At 51.9% G+C, this 19162-nt stretch overlaps 2 protein-coding genes across 2 annotated transcripts in view; one reads left to right on the top strand and one right to left on the bottom strand.

Annotated features, from left to right (window-relative positions):
• The window catches only part of LOC114484329 (selenocysteine-specific elongation factor-like), a 36743-nt gene extending 30298 nt beyond the window's left edge, over window positions 1-6445 (bottom strand). Inside the window, exon 1 of the mRNA XM_055079572.1 lies at window positions 6102-6445. Within this exon, the coding sequence (XP_054935547.1) occupies window positions 6102-6420 (319 nt within the window). The 5' untranslated portion in view covers window positions 6421-6445. The remainder of the gene's footprint in view (window positions 1-6101) is intronic.
• A 7768-nt stretch (window positions 6446-14213) lies between these two features.
• RUVBL1 (RuvB like AAA ATPase 1) overlaps window positions 14214-19162 on the top strand; it is a 35129-nt gene continuing 30180 nt past the window's right edge. Inside the window, exons 1-2 of the mRNA XM_024117280.3 lie at window positions 14214-14432; window positions 17970-18056. Coding sequence (XP_023973048.1) covers window positions 14292-14432; window positions 17970-18056 — 228 coding nt within the window. The 5' untranslated portion in view covers window positions 14214-14291. The remainder of the gene's footprint in view (window positions 14433-17969; window positions 18057-19162) is intronic.

Below are 19162 nucleotides of genomic sequence, written 5' to 3'. Positions count from 1 at the left end.
CTTGACCCCTGCATCGGCAGGCGGACTCTCAACCACTGCGCCACCAGGGAAGCCCAAGATGGTACATTTTATGTAATATGTACTTTACCACAATTAAAAATAAGAATAGATTTTTAAAAAAGGAATGAAGTATAGGTCATGCTATAACATGGATGAACCTTGGAAGCATTACACTTGGTGGAAGAAGCCAGACACAGAAGGCCACGTATTGTATGATTCCATTTATACGAAATGTCCAGAATGGGCACATGGGCAGAGACACTGAGTAGATTAGAGGTTGCCAGGCCTGGGGTCAGGGAGAAGATGCAGGACTGCTAATGGCTGTGGGGTTTCTTCTCGCAGTGATGGAGCTTAGACTGTGGCATTGGCTACACAACTCTGTGAAGAGGCTGAAAACACTTAAGTGTGCACTTGAAATGGGCAAATTTTATGGAATGTGAATTATATCTCAATACAAATGTTTAAAAACGGCCTTGACTGTCCACTCTGTGCCTGGCCCTGGCCTGGCCCTAGAGCCACACAGAGGCCTCCAGGCTAACGGGAACAACAGGCAGAACGCCTCCTGGTCACCTCAGGTGACCCAGAGCTCCAGAGACCGTCATCTCTGTCGCCCCGCGCAGCACGGCCTCGAAGGCCTGCTGGTCAGAGGGAGACTCGGGCCCAGGCTGGTCCAGGCCCTGGCCAATGCAAGGATGAGAGAGCGGGGAATAGGTCTCAGGGCTTAATTTACCGGTTGCTTCCTGGGGCGCCTGCCCAAATCTTATTCCAACCTGGATGGAGTGACTCTGAAGAAAAACCCAAGAGCCACAAAGGCGATGGTAAGTGAAAAGTTTAAAAGCAATTAATTTTAAATGATTACAGCTTTACCAAAAGCTGTGGCTACGATTTCCTTCTGACTTTGATTATAACCTTCCAGCAAAATATTCGTCTCATCAAGGCAAGTCTGCATTATTTTCTATTCTTAGCATGACTGCAAAATATTCTTTGATTTAACATTTGATATGTTTTGTTCTCAAGGGCAAGCCCCACGAGAAGAAAAATGTACCCCAACAGAATGAAATATGACTACCTGCTTCCACTTTTCTTTCTTGTTGGTTCCTGCTCAAATATTCTGCATTCATTTAAACTCAAGGCCGCACCTCTGATGTTATGCTGCTCCCACACTGTCACCCAAACGCAAGCAGTCACCCATTATCCAGGGGCAGAGAAAGTGACGCAGACGGAGCTGGACTTGCATCTCCTGGAGACGCTGAGGGCGCTGAGCTTGGAAGGAGAGGGGGTCCTGCCCAGGTGCGCACTGAGGAAAAGGAAATGAAGACCCAGCAGATTCTAGGAGCTAAAGAAGCTAGGGCTAAAGAAGCATTTCCACTTACATCAACGCCTTTAAATATGCCTCGATATTTTAGGATAAACGTATGATACCATAACATAACACAATGCATTTCTGGACAGATTCATTAAAAGACTAGGGGCTAAGAAAACCAGTGTCTCGTTTGTTTGGTTGGTTGGTTTTGCGCCAGAACAACACCCATATCCCTGGGGCGGCCAAGCCTCTGGTTTGTCATTTCTGCCTGGGCCACACTGCCTGCTGGGGACTGAGTGCAGATGCCCAAAGAGCAGTGTAAAAACCGGTGGAAAACACACGGTCGTTCGCACGTGAACCCGTCTCATGGGTCCAAAGGGAGCATCTCAGACAGACCGCAGGCGCGCTCCGGGATAAAACGGCCCAAGGGACCATGCTTCTCCACGCGGTCACACGAGCACAGAGAGCTGGAAAAACAGAGAAGGGGAAGTAGCTTAAGGGTCATAAAGAATGCTCCCTCCCAGGCCGCAGAGACAGGCACCCCCAGGGCTGCTGGCTCACCTCCAAAGCTAGGAGCCCTGAGTCACACTTGCAAGGCTGTGGTAGATCAGCAGCTCCAGCCAGGGGGGTCCAGAGAGGGCCCAAACCTGGCAGGAAGCACCGCTTAAATGGAGGGGCGTGGGGGGGGGCACAGGAGGCTAGCGATCAGGGTGACAGTCGTGGCAAAAGAGCTGCTGTTCATTAACCACAGGAACAAAAGACTGGGAGACAATGCACTGTTAATCGTAGCAGCCACCAGAGGACTATAAATTGCCAAGCCAAGATACCAGCATTTTTCAGACCTCTTCCTTCCTGCCAGAGTGAGATTGAGGATGGGTCCAAGTCCCTCACCCCCACCCAAGTCTTTAAAACACACATTACTGAATCTTTTTGAAGTTCTAACCCTGAAAGATTTATACTCTAAAACAGATCAGAGAAAAATACTGCCCAGAAACACCATCACAGGGCCTGGAGCGGACGGGCACCCTTGTCCACTCACACTGAGAATGCCAGTGCTCCGTGGGCAGATCAGCGTGGGTTCACACTAGCTCTGACCCTTCTTATCTGTGTTCCCTAACCTCCCTGAGCCTCTGCCTTTTCATCTGTCCCATGGGAGTATCTCACCGCTTACCTCCCAGGACTGCTATGAGGGTTAAACAGACAAATAAAGTCACAATGCTGGCACTAAATACATGCTAAGCACCGTTGTCACTATTAACCCCCAGCACCACCTAGGAGTTTTATCTATGGCCACGGGGATCAAGGATATACAACCCAATTTTCTCTAAGTTAAAAAAATGATCTTTTTGTACATGAAAGTATTTGGGGGCAGCGATGGAATTAAACAGAACTGGCTTTAAGATACACTAAACTTTAGAGGTATCATCCTGGAACTCAGACAGTCACTCTAATTTCCTTCTGCTTCGGCCAGGGCACTCAGCAAGGGGTCTGGATCACTCCCAGGGAGCTGGGAGCTGCAGCGGCAGCCCCGCCTCCCAGCAATCCGGGCACAGGTGCGCTGCCCGCTGGAGTCCCTGCTCAGCCACCTTGCCTCTTTCCAAAGCTCCGGCCGCATCACATCACAAACCTACTTTAAAAGCATTCCAAGGCCCTGAGAAGAAGTCTGCACCAAGGGCCCGATCTAAGCCCCACTCACCACTCTACACGATCTCGCCTTCACCTTCCACACCTCTCCCCACTCACCGGGCCCATTTCCAGTTGCTAAGTGCTGGCAGCTACCCCGGCTCTGAACAGACAAGACAGCAGGCTCACGCCTCAGAGCCCCAGCCAGGCTGTGCCTCCACCGGGCAAGCTTTTCTTTCTCCACCGTGCCCCAGCAAAGCAAGTCACCCCCGTGCAAAGAGCCCTAATGAGTCACTGTGCACACCGCACAGCACTCTCCACCTGGCTCTGCTGTCAGCCCCCAGAGGGGCCCTGCTGGTCACTTTCGATCCCCCCCTCCAACCCCGGCTTCATTCATTTGGGACTTCCGAGCGCCTCCTACATGCCAGGCTCCGGCCCAATTCCTGCTATGCTCTTGTGGAGGACAGAGGCCATCAACAAGCACATCAAGCGTATCAGACAGCACCAGGGGCTAGCAGGAAACAAAACACGGACGTGAGAAAGTATGCCGGTAGAGAACTGGGGACACTTTAGGCCAGTAGGTCAGGGGAGGCCTCTCCGAGGAGGTGACGCTCGAGCTGAGACTGAAATGAGGAGGGCACAGCAGGTGCAACACTGGCCCATCCAATAAGTCGGAGGAGGCCCGTGTGACTGGAGGTCAGGAGCCATGGATGAGGCTCAGGGGAGGGCAGAGGCCAGATCGTGGGTCACTGGGAGGGCAGTGAGCAGTGCCTGGCCAGTCTTCAGCTGATGGTTGACCTGGTGTGAAGAACGTCCATAAAAGGAGCACGCTGTCCACCGTGTGGGGCATCAGCAGAGGGCAGAGGGGCCCACAGTAGGGAGAGGAAGGACAAGTAAGGACACATGTGGCCTCTGGAACCTGAGGATAATGAAGGGGATTCACCAGACCCGGGTCAGGGGCAGCAGAGCAGGTTCCAACGCCTGCCCAGGGAACTGGACTTTCCAAGCTTCAGTTTTCAAATCAGAAGAGTGGGGCCCACGGCCCCCTACACCCCCATCACTCAGCGTTATCGCACAGACACAAGTTTGTAGCCACAGGCGTGGGCCCGGGCAGGCACTCAGATGCAGCGCCTTTCCCCGCAAAAGAAAAAAGCCACTTTTTCTTCTCACTTCCCTGAGTGGAGGGTGGGAATCTCATCTATTGAAGGAAGAAGAGTAGCAGCCCTGGTCCCACCACTGCAATGTGCTCAGGTCATATGTTAACACCTGTGAGAAGACAAGGAGTCTCCCCTCTCAGGGGCGAGAGGAACGTAAGAGCCGCAGTGTTCGTACAAGAGGAGAGAACTCCCTCTTCATTTCTTCAACAATTTACAGTCTAAACCAAGGACTTGTCAAATGCTTGGAGGCGTTATAATTTGGTGCCTGAAACCTTCGGTCCTGTGAAGAAACACACGAACCTACACGTGGAAGGGGAGGGCAGAGTACAGTGACCCGGGAAGTGGCAGCTTTGGAGTCAAGCAGAGCCCTGGGTCGGCCACTTCCTAGCAGCCTCCCCGAGTCCCAAGTCCCTCGATGGTTGAACAGTAACCACCACACTCCCTGCAGCGTTTGCCCGGGAAGTGGCAAACGTGCAAGAAAAGCAAAGCCAGTTGAGATCTGCCAGAGTGTGGACGGTCCAGAATAACGTCCGAGGTCACAAGGTTGGTGAGGGAGAAAGCCAGGCCTCACCACAGACTCCAGAAGCATGTCCTTCACTCCCTACGCCTGTCACAAGAGAAGACCAACAATCTGCCTGCCCATTTTTTAACCTCCAACCTACACTGGCTCAGAGAACGTGTCCTAAAATGTACCTGGATGTGACCAAACAGAAATCAGTTACAAGGGGAGGGGAGAGCAGAGAGGATCGCGGTGCCCCTTCACATGCATCTGTGGCTGGAACACGGCCGGAGTAGAAGATGAGAGGCGGGGGACCGGAGCAGGTTCCTGCTCCTCTTTGAGCCTCCGGTTCCTCTCCTGAAAATGGGGAAATGATCTCAGACTGCCCGCAGCATGGACCAGACGAGAGGTGACAAGGTGAAAGTACTCAACACTTACCATACAGCAGGGCCCGCTACGCCCAGCGAGCAACCAGGGCGGCTGCCCACCAGCAGACCGATAAAACCATCTGACTAAGAAGTGTTCCTATACGTGCTCGTGGGTGCAGAGAATGCCAAGAGAAGGGACAGGAGGAAGTGGAAAGCAGGGAGGTACCAGGTCCCTGGGTCAGCAGTGAGGAGGAGTCTCTGAACTATATATACACCCTTTGTGCCATGTGCTTGTGTTAGTCTACCATTTTTCTATATAAACAAAACACCTGTCCATGGAGTCAAGTATACTGAAATGGGTGTGGAAAAGTAATCCACAGAGGTGTACTAGTGGCTTCCTCTGGCGAGATGGGAGGGGTAATTAGGGGCCTTCTGCCTGGTTTGTTAACGTTCTATTTCTTCAGAAGCAGAATGTATTCATGTACTACTTGTATAATTAAAATTAATTAAATGGTACATCTCAGGAAGGCTTTTGGACAGTACCCACCACGACTCTCTGCCCCAGCATCTCAGTTCTAGGGTCTTTCCTTACAGACACCCACCAAAGACGTCTGTTCTATAAAACTCACTGAAGCATCGTTAGCAAAAATGAGTAACGACATAAATGTCCATCATGAAGACATTCAGAAAACGGTGGTCCAAGTGTACAACGGAATTTCATGTGACCTTTAAAAAGAATGATGTTGCTTTACATGTACGAATGGGCAGGCCCGAGTATTGAGTGAAGTACTCAATCGAGTGGTGTTACCATTTTGTGGAAAAAAAAAAAAAGAACGAGCAAAGGAGGGGTCGACATATACACAGGAACGCTGCCTGCACACGGAGTTCCTCCGAAATGGCACAGGAGGGGACAGCGGCTGACACCGGAGACCGGCAGCAGAAGACCAAAGGACAGTGACTGGACGCCTTCTGGGCACTTTCAGGGTCTCTTGAGTTTCCCTAACCTGTGCGTGTATTACGAACGCATGTGGTAAAAAAAAAAAACAAAACAGAACACTTTCGTTGTTTTCGGGGCGGCGCGAGAGGCTTCCCGGCTGGCGCCCCCGCCCCGGCGCGTCCGAGCCCCGCACCCCCCGCCCGCCCGCGCTCACCGCCGATGATGGTCCGGATGAGGGAGGCGTGCCCGGGGCAGTCGACCAGCGTGACCTGCAGCCGCGGCTCGGCCCCGGGCTCGGGCTCGGGCTCGGGCTCGGGCTCGGCCCCCAGCGGCGCCGGCCGCAGGCGCGCGGGCAGAGGCACCGAGAAGCACGAAAAGCCCAGGTCGAGCGTGATGCCGCGCTCGCGGCTCTGCGGCTGCTTGTCGAAGGCAGCGGTGGAGGCTGTGGTGCTGAGCGCGCGCGCCAGCGCCGTCTTGCCGCTGTCGATGTGGCCCAGGACGCCCACGTTCACGTTCACCCGCCGGCCCGCCATGCCGCCGCTGCGGTCCGCCCGCTAAGCCTGCCCCCGCCGCCCGCGCCCGGCTCGCGCGTTCCGGCGCCGAAGCTTCCGGCCGCGCGGTCAGTCCGCCGAGCCGGGGAGCCCGGGGCCGACCTCCGTCCGTCCTCTCGTTCGTTCGTTCGTTTCCACGGGCTCTAGCTGAGCGCCCTCTGGGCACCCGGCGCCTTCTGTCCACCGCGCGGGGACAGGTCGCTCTCCCCGCAGGACATGGGGACCCGGCGGGTGGGGGGGAGATAAACGGGAGTAAAGACGGAACCAGACCACTACGGACCCCGAGAAGCCCTGGGGAAATACAGCAGCCATGGAAGGACCAGCCCCGGGCAGGGAGGGCGGGCCGCGAAGCTGAGCCCGTCCTGCCGAAGAGCCAGCGCGGGAAACCTGGGAAGGCTGCTCGGAGAAACTTGGACCCGAGCAGTCAGCCTAGCCTCAGGGGGCCGCCAAACTGTTTGCCGAAGGTCGTGTGCATGCGCGCGTGCTGGGGAGGGCCCGCAACGCTCATTCTCTTGAAATGTCACCCACAGAAAAGGTGTCGCCCACGGGCAACAACACGGATCACAAATTTAAATGTCTGCCCTGGCCAGGCAGGTGACTCGCCGGAGAGAAATCAGCAGGGTTTAAGGTGCCAGGGGTGGTGGAGACTGCGGAGATGGAGAGCACATGTCCTGTGTCGACAGACGGGGAGCCACGGCTCAGCTTCGGCCAAGTGACACCAGGCGGGAATGCTAGCCCAACATTGCCCCATCTTCCCGCTTTTCAAGAGACAAGAGTGTTTCTACGTAAAATCTGAGAGACATTTTTCCTGGTGAAGCCTGAGACTTGGGGCTGCGGGCTGTAGCAGTTACCTGGCCCGACTTACACCTAAGCGCTCAGTCCCAGCGGCAGAGCTGGGACTTTAAGCCAGGTCTTACCGTCTCCAACTCCCACCACAGCTGGCCCCAAGACAGGTGCTGCCCCAGCAGTAGCCTGGAGTCCAGCCCTGTCTCCACAAGTGCCAAGGAGATGGCAGCTCTGAGTTGTCTGAAAAGTCAGCCAGATTCAGACTGTATCCTGGGGTCAGCTGTGCCCCTGCACCAAGCAGAGAAATACAGACCTCTGCCTAGGCAGGTGTGAGTCATAAGCTCACTCCAAGAGCCAGGGAGAGTGTGAGGGACACACTGTAGGAACTGGAGCCCTGTTGCCAGCAAAATGCAGGTCACATCACCCCCCTCCTGTGTCCTTTGTCCCTATCCTGGCTTCTACCCCAGTGAGGCAAGTGAGTTTGCTTTAGACCAGGCTGGTGCCTTGGTGCTCTCCCCTGTCCCAGCAGGCTGAGGACCCCTTACACATCTTTGCTTGCCCTCGACCTGGCACATCAAAGGCTCCATAACTGTTTCTTGAGTGGACCCACCTCCAAACCTCCAGCCCACAAAGACACCATCCTCTGCAGCAGACTCCTGGGTCCCAGCCTGGGTTCCAAGGCTGGGCCTGGTCCCTGGGAAATGATTGACAGGGAACGGCCTGCAGAGCTGCGATTATTTGGGATTTGTTCTTAATGTTAATGTGATGCTGGTTCCTTTCTGTTTCTTTAATGCCATTTTGTACGAAGGTAGTTCAAAGTTCTTTACGAACAGCTAGTAATTAATTCAACTTCATTAAGGCCAATTAATCCAGGATTAATTATAAATTTGCTCAGAGGAAGTTATTATACTTTGCTCTTTGATTTGAGTTTGGCTTTAAAGATCCTTTTAGGAGTAAAATGGAAATTTCCCTTTTCTCTGAGGGTATCTACCTTGCCAGTGATTGTGTTAACCACGTACCTTCCTCGACATGTCCCATACTAACCTCAGATGAGGTTGTCACCCAGGCCACCGCTGTGCTCCATGGCACTCCCAGTACTGAACAGATCTGCTAATGCCCCGTTAGCTGCAGGGTGGGAGCTGATGTCCTGGCAAGAACTGGTCCCACACAGGTTCAAATCATGGCCCTACCTCGTGCTGGCTCTGTGCCTGGGAGCACACCTTCCACCTGGATATGGATACAAACTCTTTAAGGTCTACAGTGGTCGGCGTCCCCTCCCTCTTCTTCCGTAAGACTCCTCAACTCTCCTTGGAGGTACCACACTCCTCTCCTCCAGGTCACGATGGGGACTGACTGAACGCTAGCTCTACGGGTGGGCCTGAGACTCAGGTCCATTCCAGTAGCCATGACCATTGGTTTGGCCGTGAGCGTGTGACCCAAGTTAGCACAATTGGAGAAAACCCTGGAATTTTTTCCAGGACAGGCAATAGAAAAGTGTGCTCTCTGATACTGGACTAAAACCTGGGGAAATCAGTCTGGGCCCTAATGGGACCCCTGGAGGGAAGCCTCGCCACAGCAGAACGGTGGCCTCCAAAGATGGCCGTGTCCTGGAACCTGTGATGGTGTTGCCCTACATGGTAACGAGACTTGGCAGGTGTGATTCAGTTAAGGATCTTGCGATGGTGGGGAGCTCACCCTGGATTATCCCGTGGGCCTGATGTAGTCACCAGGGTCGTTACGGGAGGGAGACGGGAGGATCAGAACCAGAGATGGCGTCATGAGAAGACGCTGCTGGCCGTTACTGTTTTTAAAGGTGGAAGCAGAACATAAGTCCAGGAAGGTGGGCAGCCTGTAGAAGCTGGAAAAACCCAGACTGTGGGTGCTCCCCCAGGGCCTCCAGAAAGGAACGCAGCCCTGCCCACACTTTGATTTCAGCCCAGTGAGGCCCATCTTGGACACTGACCTGCAGAACTGTAAGAGAATACCTGCGTGTTGTTTTATGCCATTAAGTTTGCAGCAATTTGTTACTGCAGCCATAGGAAACTAATACAAACATTTACTTGGAGTGTGGGGTCTCTTTTCCCATTTATTAAATCAGTGAAGGACTCCTAACTCCCCCGCAACTGGTCAGAGAATCAGAGTCTGACAGCTAAGACCTACACTGGAAATCGCCTCACGGCCTGTCCTCTGGTCAGACCTGCTGCTTTCGTCCAGGCTGCCCTGACCTCTGACCTCATTGCCATGTGACGCCAGTGGGATGCCAGTGGGACGATGGTCCAGATGGAGCCCTGGGGACCTGCAGGCTCCAGCTGCTTTCTCGGCATCTGCTGCCGGGTGTCCCCACCGCAGTGGGATGTGCCCGCTGAGACGGACGGAAACTGTTCCCCAGCAGAGAAGGTTGCAATCGGAGGCACAGGCCTCACCCTGGCTAACCTGACCCTGTCCCCCCAGCCCCACTTCCTGCCTCAGGCTCCAAAGCAATTCCTGTGAGTGCCCTCAGGTACTGTTTCCGTTTGAAAAGCATGACAAAATGACCAGAAGGGCAGGACACACACACAGCAGGCAAATATCCAAGGGAGAAACAGCCCGTGTCTTTATGTTCCAAAGCTCTGAGGCCATTTTCCGTGCCCCTCCCAGTGCGTGACCCCATTGTAAAAGATCTCACTGAATTCTTTTAATAATCCCAGGAGGTGCTGCTATTGCGACTTTACAGCAGAGGGAAGAGGACCAGGAGAGGTGACTTGCTCAGGCCCTCTGTTCCCTGCCAGCTGATCCTTGTTTTATGTCAGGTTTTTTTCAACCTCAGTGATATGAACCATCTTCATAATTTATGCAATATCCAGGTACCACCTAAAACTTCATATTTTTCTTTAAGTTTGACTTAAATAAAAGTATTTCCCTTACACAGAAAAACATTATCACTTGTCATAAATAGCTGGGAACCACAACAACCTCAGAATCAGGATCTTTAATAAAAAGAGAGACTAGCAAGCGTTAGAAAGGGGTTAAAGTCACACACCACCCACTAAAACTCACTGAATTAGAATTAAAAAGGCAATAGTGTGGGCTTCCCTGGTGGCGCAGTGGTTGAGAATCTGCCTGCCAATGCAGGGGACATGGGTTCAAGCCCTGGTCCGGGAAGATCCCACATGCCGCGGAGCAACTAAGCCCGTGCACCACAACTACTGAGCCTGTGCGTCCGGAGCCTGTGCTCCGCGACGGGAGACGCCACGATAGTGAGGGGCCCGCGCACCGCGATGAAGAGTGGCCCCCGCTCACCGCAACTAGAGAAAGCCCTCGCACAGAAACAAAGATCCAACACAGCAAAAATAAATAAATTAATTAATAAACTCCTACCCCCAACATCTTAAAAAAAAAGGCAATAATGTTCTCACTATGTGGATCAACTTTATTTAATTTTTTGTCTTTGTACCACCTCTAAGATGCCAGCAACGTTATTTAATTTTATGTCTTGTACCACCTCTAAGGTGTCCCTTCTGTCCCCAGAAATCAGCCTGGGGCTGAAATAACAAGCATGCCAATTAGGCTGGCAACAATCAGAAAGAGGGGTGAGAATGTGGGAATATAAGACCAGGGACTAAGCCAATTAACTTAAAATGGGGACTCCTTCAACGGGGACTTTCTTTGATTTTGATTCTGATTGGTTTGGATCTTGGGGATCGTGGCTCTGAAGCGCGCCCCAGACACTGGGAATGATCCTGCTTGTAATCGTCGTAATCACCTTTGGAGCGTGTTGTATTCTCTCAAGAGATTTAAATGCGTGTTCACAGCCACTAAGCACCAAGCAAATGAGCTCCCTACGAGTGAAACGTCAGGAAAAGAACGAAAGAAAGACTGACCGAGAACGTGAACCCGACGTCATAACCTGTGAGCACCACACAGAGGGTCAGCAGAAGCTGCAAGGCCTCCAGAGTGGTAGCTGGGAATAGCGCTAACGCCTTAAATTTGTATTGCATCCCTCAGGCTGAGAGAATGGTCAAAAGGAGGAAATTGTTATAAATAAGACAATGGGCCCGAAATGCAGTGGCTTATGCTAAGCCTCAAGTCACCAGATCAAGACTTAGTTACTGGATTTCCGTGGCGGTCCAGCCGTTAAGACTCAGCACTGCCACCGCAGGGGGTGCAGGTTCGATCCCTGGTTGGGGAGCTAAGATCCCACATGCCACAGGGCATGGCCGAAAAAAAACACACCAAAAAACAGAATTAAGTTTCAGCTCTTTCCCCTTTGAATGGTCTTGGCACCCTTGCTGATATACTGAGGGTTTATTTCTGGGCTCTCTATTCTATTCCATTAGTCTATATGTCTATCCTTATGCCAGTGCCACGCTGTTTGATTACTGCAGACCATTATTAAATGTCCTATTGGTTAGGATACACTCTCAGCACTCAGCTGAGCCTGGAGACCACGACAGCGTGTGGCTCCACAGGGCCCCTGGGTCATTACCCCCCTCCACATGCAGCAGCCTTCTCAAGATGCTGGAGGAGGCAGAGGCAGGCTGGACCTGGGCCTGTGGGCTCAAAGGTCGGGTGTGAAAGAAGTCAAAGCAAGGAGGGCACACGAGCACTGGGGACCAAGTCGCTGAGATGCTCAAGCTCGGCCTGGAGGAGAGAGGGGTCGAGGGACTGGAGCCGAAAGAGCAAGGCTCATGGGAGTGAGAGTGAGAGAGCAGGCAGGTCTGGGGTTGTCACGTGGCACAAGCTGGGACGCAACTGTCCACTCCATTCCTTGTAGGTGGGTCACTGCACAAACCCATGGGTGGAACCCTAGCTCAAGTTATTTTAAGCCCCAAGGCCAGTGCCATTTACACTGCCAAGTGTGATGTAGGGCAAAGCCGGATCTGGGAATGTAAAGGATTTCATCAGGAATCTGCCAGCTTCCCTCTCCTTTGTGCTGGCTTCATTCTCAGGCAGTCTTCCCATGAAGTGGCAAACAGGACCTGGAAACCTAGGACCCAAGTCTCTTTCCCGATATTTCCAGTAAAAGTGCAGGTCTGAGTGTCATTGTACTGTCTGCTCACATTTCTGAACCAATCACCGTTCTGGGGCGGAGGGGATACTTTGATAGGCCAGGCCAGGGGCCCGTGTCCATTCCTGAAATAAAGCTGGGGGTGGGGTCAACCCATCTAAACCGCCTAGATGCCAAGTGGGGGAAGGGTGGTTCTCTACAGAAAATTAGAGTGAAGGTGGCCAGAAGAGGTAGGAAGGGTGCTGGGCGGGCATAATAACCCCTGTCCACTGCTATGGGCCTCACCTACCTTCATGCACCTTGCACACTTTGGACACTGGCCTGCCGCCTCATCTTCTGTTGAAATGAAAGGAACTGCCTGGCTCTGCAGCCAGGCCCAGCTTCTTTGCACACTGGACCTGGGGCCTAGGCCTGGGGAAGGCATTTGCTCACTTTGTGATCTTGGACAAACTCCATCCCCTTTTAGGGCCTCAGTTTCCTCACCTGTAAAAAGAGAATGCTAGACTGGATCAGATGTTTGAACTGTTCTTTAGCAGGAAAAAAATGTCACAGCTCTGGTGGAGGGGGAGGTGGGGGCCAAAAGGTTCCATTCCCTGACAGAAACCATTATCAAGCCCCATCAGATCTGCTGTGTAAAATACGTGCAGCAAAACCGCATGATTTTGTGTGTATGTGAGGGTCCAGAACCCTACTGAATTTATAAGAAGCCTTAACTGTGAGCCAGGCTGTGTGCCAGACACCGGGGTTAAAATGATGAACGACACAGATGTGGTCTACACTTTCATAATGCCTGCCATTTAGTGGGAGAGACTAACACTGACCTGATAGTCTTGCAAGTAATCAGAAACCTAGACTCAAAAGTTATGATGGAGAAGTTCAAGCAGATGTGAGAGTCAGGAACTCCTGCACCTGGATTTGACTTCAGGTCTGTCTCAACCCTAATGCAAGCTTCCCTGAGCTCTGGGCCAGTCCCTCCCTTTCTCTGGACTCAGTCCACTCAGGTGTGAAATGGTGACATACCATCTGCTTCCGAGGATGTTATCCTTCTGTCAGGGATCGGTCCAGGCGTTACCACCTCATGGTGCCTTCCTTGGCTCTCCAGCTTTTCCAGATGGCCCTGCTCTGGGCTTGCACACCACGTGGGTGTACCTGCTTTGGCACACCTCATGTTGCAAGTTTCCCAACTAAGGACTGAGCTCGTCAAGGCTGGAGATTTGGTATTTTATGTCTGCATCCTAGTGCATTGTAGTGTCTGGCTCACAGCAGGTGCTAACAAATGTTTGTGGAATGACTGGGTGGATGGGAAGAGTACACTTTTCGGGGGAGTGTTAATATCATCGTGGAACCGGACAGGACACAGCCACTGGCTAACTGTCTCATCTGAGGTCGTGGGATGGGATGAGGTTTACACCGGCTGCAAAGCCTGAAGTCCTCAGGTGGAGTTCCAACTCTTCTGATTACTTGCGGTGCGTTCTTCATAAGTTATTGGGCCTCTGTTAGCCCGCATCTTTATCTGCATTAGGAATTACACTAAACGTCATCCACAGCCAACTTAATCTAAGCAAAGGGAGAGGTGGAGGCGAGGAGAAGAGGACAATCCCAACGAGGATGCTGAGCACAGCCTCCCCAGGGAGAAGAAAGGCGTGAGAGTCAGAAAACTGCTTAGTGGGCACAAGTCGAAGCTTAAGTTCTAAACCTGTTTCTTCATCTCCAACACCGAGGTCGAACTTGAGCTCCTCAAAAGAGTATCCATTCGAACGCGGTCGCGGACGCGAAAGCGCCGTAAAGAGCGGAACTCGGGCCCTCACTGGGGCGCAGCGGCCCTTTCGGGCCCACCCGCGCAGGAAGCGCCGGCCGCGGGGGAAGCCAACCTCGGGACACAGCCGGAAGCGGGTGGGCGGAGCCTCCCCGGCAGCCGCGACGTACAAAGCCAGTAGCCAATGGGGCGCTGAAGCGTTCCCGCCGCGGCCAATGGGGAGCTGACCAAGGCGGGCCCGGACCAGCCGCCTGGTAACGGCCGCGTGGTTACCGGCTGCGGGCTGCCAGGGCTGAGCGGGCGGTCGCGCTCCAGGTGCGCAGGATGAAGATCGAGGAGGTGAAGAGCACCACCAAGACGCAGCGCATCGCCTCCCACAGCCACGTGAAGGGGCTGGGGCTGGACGAGAGCGGCCTGGCCAAGCAGGCGGCCTCGGGGCTCGTGGGCCAGGAGAACGCGCGCGAGGTGTGGCGGCGGGGCGGGGGCTGAGGCGGGGGTACTGAACTGAGGGGGAGACGGAGGCGGGGACGGGGCTGAGGTGGGCCCGGGCGGCGCGGACCTGGGGGTGGGGCGTGGAGAGGACGTCCCGGGGCGCGGCGACGACCCCGCGGCCTCGCTCCTGGCCGCGAGTCCTGACTGACCGCCGCTCGGGGCCAGGCCGTCCGTGCGGCACGGGGGTCGGCGGGGAGAAGATGGGCCAGGTCCCTGCTCTCCGGGAGCTCGCGTTTCAGACACAAACGTTTAAACCTCTGAACAGAAGGGCCGTTATTAGACTTCGGGGATCAGTCCCTGCGGGGCTCTGCGGGCCCGGGCACGGCGTTTGAGTTGCTGTGAGCGCAGTGGGAGGCTCTGGGACTTTTAAAGTCCGGAGGTGGTCCGCCTGAGCAAGTGGCAGGTACAGAGGCCTTTCTGAACATTCCAGTTAAGCCCACTTCTACTAAGTGACGCTGGTGCCAAGTGCCTTCGGCCGCATTATCATCACAGAACTGTTCGGGCTCTTTGTGTGTGTGTGTGTATTTTTTTTTGATGAAAACATTGAGTGTGGGAGCGGTCACTTCACCCATCCGCTTGCCACCCGGTTCAGTAATAGTAATGCTGGAGTTTGTGCCCTGACTCGTGAAGCAGCGCGCTCTGTGGTAGGACCGTCCCCCTCGGGCCCCCTTCAGCCCTAACGTCAGCCCATTTTGCCCCTCTGCCCCTGCGGTGGCTCGGCAGCTACAGAGCTCCTGGGTAACACTCTTGCCTCCTAGCCTGATTGTGCTAATAGAAGGGGCCAAAGAGAAGCCTCTGGTTTCCATTTGGAACATCAGGTTTCCATGGAGGAAATGGTGACAGGGCCAAGGTGACTTTGAAATTTCTCTTTATCTAGCTTCTGCTCTCGGAGGGCCTGTCTCTGCAAGTAGCTGACGTTGTTGAGTGCTTTTCACGTGCCGAGCACTGTGCTAAGCAGCTCCGTTTCCATTGTCTTACTGTTCATCTCCACCCTTATACCTGTCCCTCCTCCACTTTGTTATGACACTTTTCAGACATACCAAAAAGTTGAAAGACTTGTGTAGTACATACCTGTGTGCCTGAATTCTACAAGTAACATTTTGCTCTGTTGCTTTGTCTTCTGTCTGCTCATTTATCCGTCTAGGAATCTGCTTTTGCATTTCAAAGTAAGTTGTAGACATTAGTACACTTTACCATAAACCCATTAGCCTTTGTGCCACTATGCTATGAACTCTGTTTTCAGATGAGGAAACTGCGGTTCCTAGAGGTTAGGTTATGGATCTAAGGGTACTCGGCTGGTTATTGGTAGAGCCAGGATTTAAACCCAAGTCTCTCTGACTCCAGAATCCATACTCTTGACTCTGACGCTGTGTACCTCCATACGAATATGAGCTTCCCAAGGATAGAGACCGGGTAGTAGTATATACCCAGAACTTGACTCATTATAGGGACTCAGAATTTACGTACTGAATTACTAGTCATCCCACCTCTGCTACCAGGCCCTTGTCTGGGTCTGGTCACATCAGCAGCCTCCTTGATGTTTAATGTCCTCATCTGAAAAATGAGAGTTAGACTAGGTCATCTTTTAAAGGCCCTTCCAGTTCATACTTTTAAAATTTTGGAATTCACTGGACATGTCTCACTGGAGAGAAGGAGCCTAAATGGAAGAAGATTAAATGGAAGGGGAAGTGTGTGAATAAGAGTACGTAGCCAAGGTTGGCAAAGGCTCTTCTACCTCTTTTGAGTTGCCCAGAGAGTTCCAGTGCTGAGGATTATGATACCAGAGGTTACTGTGGAAAGACCATAATGGCTCTTTTGTCTTTTTAGAAATGCAGCGTCTGAAGAATATCTTCTAGGCTCTGTTAAGTGTACTGTGCTTTTCCAGCTGAGCCAGAAATGGAATAGGGCACATCCACATGCATTCCTTGAACCCATGTTTTTGAGGGGCTGTCTAAGTGTGGGACCAAGGTACATCTCCACAGTCCATGGGGAAAGCGGGAGAGGAGATAAGATGTGCTCACAAGACCCTGTCCACAAGGTACCACCCAGGGAGAGGAGCTGTGGGCCTGCCCTGAGGCAAGGACGGTGCACCTTGGAGACAGTTGTGCTTTCAGTTTTTAGATCAGTGTGAGAAACCTTGAGATTAGGTGTTTAAGGAGTGTGACTTTCTCAGCCTTACTCCTTTAGAGTTAAATATTCTAAAATACATAAAACCAGGAACCCATTTTTGGAATTTCTAAGCATATATACACACACGTATCAATATGCAGTCAACTCTTGAACAACATGGGTTTGAACTGCATGGGTCCACTTATTCTCAGGTTTCTTTCAGTAAATACGTATTAGGGTGCTACATGACCCCCAGTTGGTTGAATCCAGGGCTGCTGAACCCCAGATATGGAGGGCTGACTGTATAGTTATGCGCTATTTTCGCCTGCGTGGAGGTTGGGCGCCCCTAACTTCAAGGGTTCATGGGTCAACTGTATATACGTGTATGTGTATGTGAAATACATGCTGTATGTATATAATGTCCATACCTGTCTATATATAATATATGTGCTGTAAATGGCTTAATACTCAGAATATTTAAAATATGAGAACAGACAAGTAATTTAATCTTGAGGATTTGAAGGGCATTCCTTGGATCTTAGGATGCTGTAGGTTAAACCTCACGTGCAGCATTTGCTTACAGCATTCTGGGATAGTTAACTGATGGCCAACTAGTAGAATATGTCATTGATTCTTAGCCCTTAGTGGGTTAATTTGGGAATGTGATGAAAGCTGTGACCCCCTCCCTGGAAAAATGCACATTTGAACATATACCCACAGTCTTGTTTCCAATTTTGAGGTGTGTGGGCCACTGGAGTATAGGCCACTGCTCCCCTTTGTACCCCTCCTGTCCGTTCTCCATATAGCAGCCATCAAGATCCTTTAAAAACAAATTTTCAGAACATGACATGTGGCCTAAGGCTTTTTCACTGGCTTCCCATTACATGTAGAATAAAATCCAGACTTTACTATGGACTGGAAGATTCTGTTCTGAGTGCTGCCCCTCCTGCCTCTACAACCTCATCCTCCTGGTCTGCTTGTTTTCTGAACTCTGGTCGGCACAGCTTTTCTGTCCCTTGGACATGCCAAGCTCATTCCTGTATTTTGAATTTATTGTTTCCTTTGCCTGGAACACTGACTCCTGCCCTGCCTGCAGCTTCGTATCTCAAATATAATGTCAAAGAGGCCTTCCCAGATCACTCTTTATTATAGAGTAACCTCTGCCCCCAGCCGCTTGCTCTTTTGTTGCCCTTTTTTCTTCATAGTAGAGATTCTGTGTGTGTATGTCTCCTCCACTAGGACATGAGCTCCATGGCCCTCTACTGCCTCTGGCACCTAGAACAGCGCCTGTGGTATCCTGGCACTCGATGAGTCTGAGTTGTGTGGACCAGACACTGGACTTTTTCCTCCTGTGAAACATTTTAATATTGATTTATTATTTCTTTCTATTGTGGTGTCTAGGCATGTGGTGTGATAGTGGAATTAATCAAAAGCAAGAAAATGGCTGGAAGAGCTGTCTTGTTGGCAGGGCCTCCTGGAACTGGCAAGGTACTCATTTTCTCTCATTTTAAAAAATCTACCCGAGAGGATGATCTTAATGGCTAAGCCAAATTCAATTTGTGTCTTAACTAGTCTTTGTTCAGCTAAATTGGTTATACGTATGTTTTTAAAACCGATGCACAGTAATACAGTTGAGTATCTAAAGTCCATGCTTCTGAAATTCAAATTACCCTGGCTGACCTCCAGAGAAAAGAGAGTGCAGTCCTCAGAGGTGTCTCATTGTCTCTGTAATTTGTCTTTTATCTCTTTCAAGTCTCCTTTGCTTTGGAAATACATTTCTGTTGGCCTAGGGCTTCATAAAATCTTGGGAGTGACGTCTTACTTGAGGGGGAAAGAAAACCAGTCAGCAAGCAATTTTCCAAATGCTAACTTGACCCAGCACTATTCTGGCTGTGTGAGAGTTGGAAAGAAAAAGGAAGAAAGAATTAGAGACGTGATTTTTATCTCCAAGGGCCTTATAGTCTCTCCAGGGCAGAGAGGATACCATGGCAGCATGAAAAACTCCAGTTGAGCACTAAGCTGCGAGGCATCGCCTGATCTTAAATGCAGCCGGCATTGCAGCAGGAGGTGACAGTGGGGCTGGTGTGGCTGGAGGGGTTGAAGCTTGACATTTGACTTTGCAGGGAAGAAAAGGTCCTTCCAGGCCGAGGGTGCAAGACAACTTGTGGGATCTGTGAGGGGCTTGGCTGGGTGCTTGAAACGCACTAGAGTCCCCAGTCTGGGCCCTGCTTGTTCTTCAGGAGTGCTGCTTGGTGCAGGGGAGGAGGAGCCTGGCGGAGTCACTGTGTAAAGAAAGGGGTTCCAGCTCTCGTGCTGGTCCCTTAGCCTTTCTGAAGCAGTAGCACAGCCCTGCCTGTTTGACAGAGTTATTGAAGTGGCAGTTGTAAGATGATGACTCTAATTATCATTTTGAAGTCATATGATTGAATTGATAGTACGTCCTTTACTGGTGTCTAACAATAGAGGAGGAAGTGCTCTATTTGTGAACAAGTATAAACGTGAGCTTTGGGCTTCCCTGGTGGCGCAGTGGTTGAGAGTCCGCCTGCCGATGCAGGGGACACGGGTTCGTGCCCCGGTCCGGGAGGATCCCACAT

This window comes from Physeter macrocephalus, chromosome 18 (assembly GCF_002837175.3).
Source record: "Physeter macrocephalus isolate SW-GA chromosome 18, ASM283717v5, whole genome shotgun sequence".
Classification (NCBI taxonomy): Eukaryota; Metazoa; Chordata; class Mammalia; order Artiodactyla; family Physeteridae; genus Physeter; species Physeter macrocephalus.
This window is presented reverse-complemented; position numbering and strand designations above follow the sequence as displayed.